This window comes from Cyprinodon variegatus, unplaced genomic scaffold (genome assembly GCF_000732505.1).
Source record: "Cyprinodon variegatus isolate N-32 unplaced genomic scaffold, C_variegatus-1.0 Scaffold110, whole genome shotgun sequence".
Taxonomy (NCBI): Eukaryota; Metazoa; Chordata; class Actinopteri; order Cyprinodontiformes; family Cyprinodontidae; genus Cyprinodon; species Cyprinodon variegatus.
Window position 1 is genome coordinate 1,216,972 of NW_015150563.1, and position 3,935 is coordinate 1,220,906.

Below are 3,935 nucleotides of genomic sequence, written 5' to 3' on the forward strand. Positions count from 1 at the left end.
GTTTATTTCAGGGCAGTTTATTTCAGGAGAGTTTATTTCAGGAGAGTTTAACCCAGGACAGTTTAATCCAGGACAGTTTAACCCAGGACAGTTTAACCCAGGACAGTTTAATTCAGGACAGTTTAATTCAGGACAGTTTAATTCAGGACAGTTTAATTCAGGACAGTTTAATCCAGGATACTTTAACCTAGGACACTTTAATCCATGTCAGTTCAAGACACCAATGGAAAAACTACACGTAAGGAAAAAAAAAGTGAGAAAATAAACGAGAACAAGCAGCAGACAGCTGCAGTTCTGTGTTTTGGCCACAGGTGGCAGCATCGTTAGAAAACTCCCATGCCTCTTCAAAAAGATTTTTAACCATAAATGGAAAACGTTTTACTCTATATAGATTTCTCCTGCTGAAGAATATAGAGTCATGACTGTGATATTTTTCTGTTAACCCCTGGATTGTTTCATTATTCTGAATCATGGTTCAGCCCTAGACGGGAACGACTAAAGACACATGGTCCACTGGGATATTTACATTAATGACTGCAGGTTCTACAAAGCTCTGACCCAGGCGTCTTACCGGGAGGTCCGTCAGAGGCATCTTGGTCCCGCAGAACTCACAGGTGCTCTCTCTGTGTTTACACTTCCAGGCCAGGTGCTCAGGTATCTCCTTCCTCATCACCCTCTCCTTGCATTTCCCCAGCGGACAGGGGACCTCGAAGAACGGACACACATTCAGGTGGTCCTGCAGACAGAGGAGGCACAGGCGGTGAGAGCTATGCATGCTGGTCCTTCTGGGGGAGGGATGCTGGGACTGAAAGACTCACAGGAATCTGCTGCAGACTCATTTGCTCCTGGCAGCCATTAGCTTTACTCCGACAGTAGACTTTCAGCGCCATAATCTCTCGATGACAACATACGTCTCTAAAGATCTGAGAGGAACCAAGGAAAAAGCAGAAGTTACCCAGACCCGCTCACCAACCGGGACAGCACGGCCCTGCTGGGCTGCTCACCTTGTCTTTGAACAGAGGCTCCATGTCGGCGGGACACACCGGGTTCGGGTGACTGCAGGAGGACAGAGGACAGCGTTAGGACGCAGCAGATTGAGGGAGGTAACAGGCCAGCAGCTGCTGTCTAACAATCTCTCCAAGTGTCGACGAGACCGGATAGTCCTGAATGAATCCCTTAGCACCTGATTAAGTCTGATTAGCTTCATTCAGGTGTGCGGAGTGAGAGCAGGACTAACAGGCTGCTGGATGTCAGCAGAGAGCGGATCAGGTCCACCGGAGGAACGTCAGGCTCACCTGAGGATGTCGCTGATGCAGCTCTGACAGAAGCGGTGTCCACACTCAGTCTGGCGGGGCTCACACAGGACCCGCCTGCACGCCTCGCAGCAGTATTTGGCCTCTGGCTTCTCCACGAAGTGATCCCTGAATCCCCCATGGAGAGGCTGGAAGCCTGCAGGAGCAGCTGGGCCAAGCCAAAGGAAAACACGTTAAAAACTAAAAACCCAGCAGCGGTGGAGCATGGAGAGATTGTTCAGAGATTTACTTTGCTCGCATGGAATCCAGGGATTGGCTGAGCGGTGGGACGGTGGCGTGATGGCGAGGCTGGAGGAGAGCGGAGCGACGAGTGAAGGCGCCACCTGCTGCAGGGGGATCTGCACTTCCCTCCCATTAGCACTTCTCCCTGATGACATGACCTGAGGAGGCTGAGCACAGCGACACAGAGCCGTTAGCTCCACTGATGGAACCGTGATCAACGCTCCAGTCTGTGGTCAGAGCAGATTACAGATAAGGATAGAAATATCACGTGTAGAGCTGCTGCTTATTCATTGATCCGTCAATAATTTTTTTAATTAATCAATTAATAATCGGATAGCCAAAGGTTCCTTTTTACAAAATGAAACCAGGTGAAACTAAAACTTTTCCACTTGAGGAGTTCTGGATAGAGCAGCTTGACAGACGAAAAACTCTTTTCATCTTAAATGCAAAATGTTTACATATTTTCTTCCAATTTTTAATAGAATTCCTGCTCTAAGCGGGTCGCTCCGTCAGCTTAAGGCATGTTTTACAGACTCTATACACCAGATAACGAATAATTGATTACCAAATTAGTTGACGATTATTTTAATAATTGATTAATCTGATTAATTCCACCCTAATCATGAACATATGGTTTTTAATTAGGTCTCTTATTCCTTGAAGTGTTTCACTAAGATAACGAGCTGATTAGCAAACAGCTCTCTGATTTCTGTCTGGTTAAACCAGACGTCTGCACCGTGGATTCACACAGTCAGATTATTTGAGAATGAACCGTTCTAATCTATGTTCCATTTCATCAAAGACAGTAAAAAATAATCCCAGAAGAAACTCTGCGCTGCTATGATACTAACATTCAGGAGCAGATCAACAAAGTCATGGTGGCTGGTGAAGGCTGTGAGGACGGTGGAAACGCAGCTTAAAGATAAATCTAGGAGTCTATCTTTAATGAGAAAAGATTCAGATGAGTCATTTTTATAACGCACACAGATTAAACACGCTTTCTAAACAGCAGACTTGGTAGAAAACAACTTTATTAGAGGAAGAGGGGAAGGTGTTCACTGGCTGAGGTCCAGCAGGTCACTGCATGAACTCTCACACCATTTAACTGGTGGTCGTCTTTAATCCTGTTAAAAATAATAAAAACAGAGCAGCGGCTCCCAGATGACTGTAGTCCTTTTAAAATACACAACAATAACCCCACAAAACACGCAGAACCTGGAGACACCGCAGAGGAAAGCAATGAATTAGCCCTCAACGCTGATGCTGCTTTACAGGCCACTGGTCGCCATGGTAACTGTCAGCTGTCAAGAGCAGCATAATTTAAACGGCAATAAGTGTCTGGAGAAAAAACAACAGAATCCACAGAATAAAGGAAACAACATTGTTAGAATAAAAGCTAAAAGTTGTCTGTTGGTTTATTTTGGGATTTCTAAGGGATACCTGCTGCTCTGGAAGCCTTCTGATCTTTGCTTTGTTGATTTATTTTTATGTTTTCTGTCCTTCTTTTCTCATCCAGGTGTGGAGGCAGACTTTTAGGAGTTACTGCAGATCTGTGTCTATTTTTGCAGTTTTATTTTCTGTTTTTTTATTCATTCTTTCCTTTCTCTATCTCTTTCCTTACTTTTCATCCCAGGGCTCGATGTTAACCATTGCCCCGATCGCCCGGGGCAAGTAGTCATTTATTGTCGGGAGAGTACAAATTTCATTGCACTTGCCCGCTGAAATTTGTACTCTCCCGACAATAAAAACCAAAAAAGACAAAGGACAAAAAAAAAATTATTTATCACTCAAAATTACTTTAAAATCACCGACATTCGATGAAAATGACCCAGAAGCGTTGCCGGCGCCATTTTTGTTGTTTTGTACAAATTCTCGCGTGATTTGGATGAGCCGCGTGATTTGAAAAACCCGTGTGATTTTCCGCCATGGCGTGATTTTTGTCGGGGAATTGGCGTGAATCAGACATTTTTTTTTTACTTTGCAGGCAGTAACACACCCACCACCTATTTTACCCTCCACCAATTTCACCCACCACCCAGATAACCCTAGATTAAAAATTATTTGTCAGGGATTAGGAAAATTGGCATAATTGTATGCCATGCGCATAGTGTAAATATGGCTATCATATGGCAGTCTTCTGTACAGTGATGCAGGTCATACATTAAAAAATGTTCATTACATTTTTTTCTCTTAGACATTGGAGAGGTGCATTTAAATGTTATAGAGATAAACATGTTAAACTGGTGACCTGTTATGTTATTATTATTATTGTCTTGTTGCTGCATTTCTTTTATCAGGGGAAACTAATCCTGTTAAAAGTCAGTGAATTCTGAAATTATGTAAGACTGTGGAAACCCTGTATAAAATAACTATGTATAATGATTCTCTAGAAAAGTCACA

The 3,935-nt window shown here is 43.6% G+C and overlaps 1 protein-coding gene across 1 annotated transcript in view; it reads right to left on the reverse strand.

The window, feature by feature from the left end:
- traf3 (TNF receptor associated factor 3) overlaps nucleotides 1-3,935 on the reverse strand; it is a 16,342-nt gene that overhangs the window by 5,893 nt on the left and 6,514 nt on the right. Inside the window, exons 2-6 of the mRNA XM_015374883.1 lie at nucleotides 1,543-1,702; nucleotides 1,296-1,461; nucleotides 1,005-1,056; nucleotides 819-923; nucleotides 572-736 (exon numbers count right to left, since the gene is read on the reverse strand). Coding sequence (XP_015230369.1) covers nucleotides 572-736; nucleotides 819-923; nucleotides 1,005-1,056; nucleotides 1,296-1,461; nucleotides 1,543-1,690 — 636 coding nt within the window. The 5' untranslated portion in view covers nucleotides 1,691-1,702. The remainder of the gene's footprint in view (nucleotides 1-571; nucleotides 737-818; nucleotides 924-1,004; nucleotides 1,057-1,295; nucleotides 1,462-1,542; nucleotides 1,703-3,935) is intronic.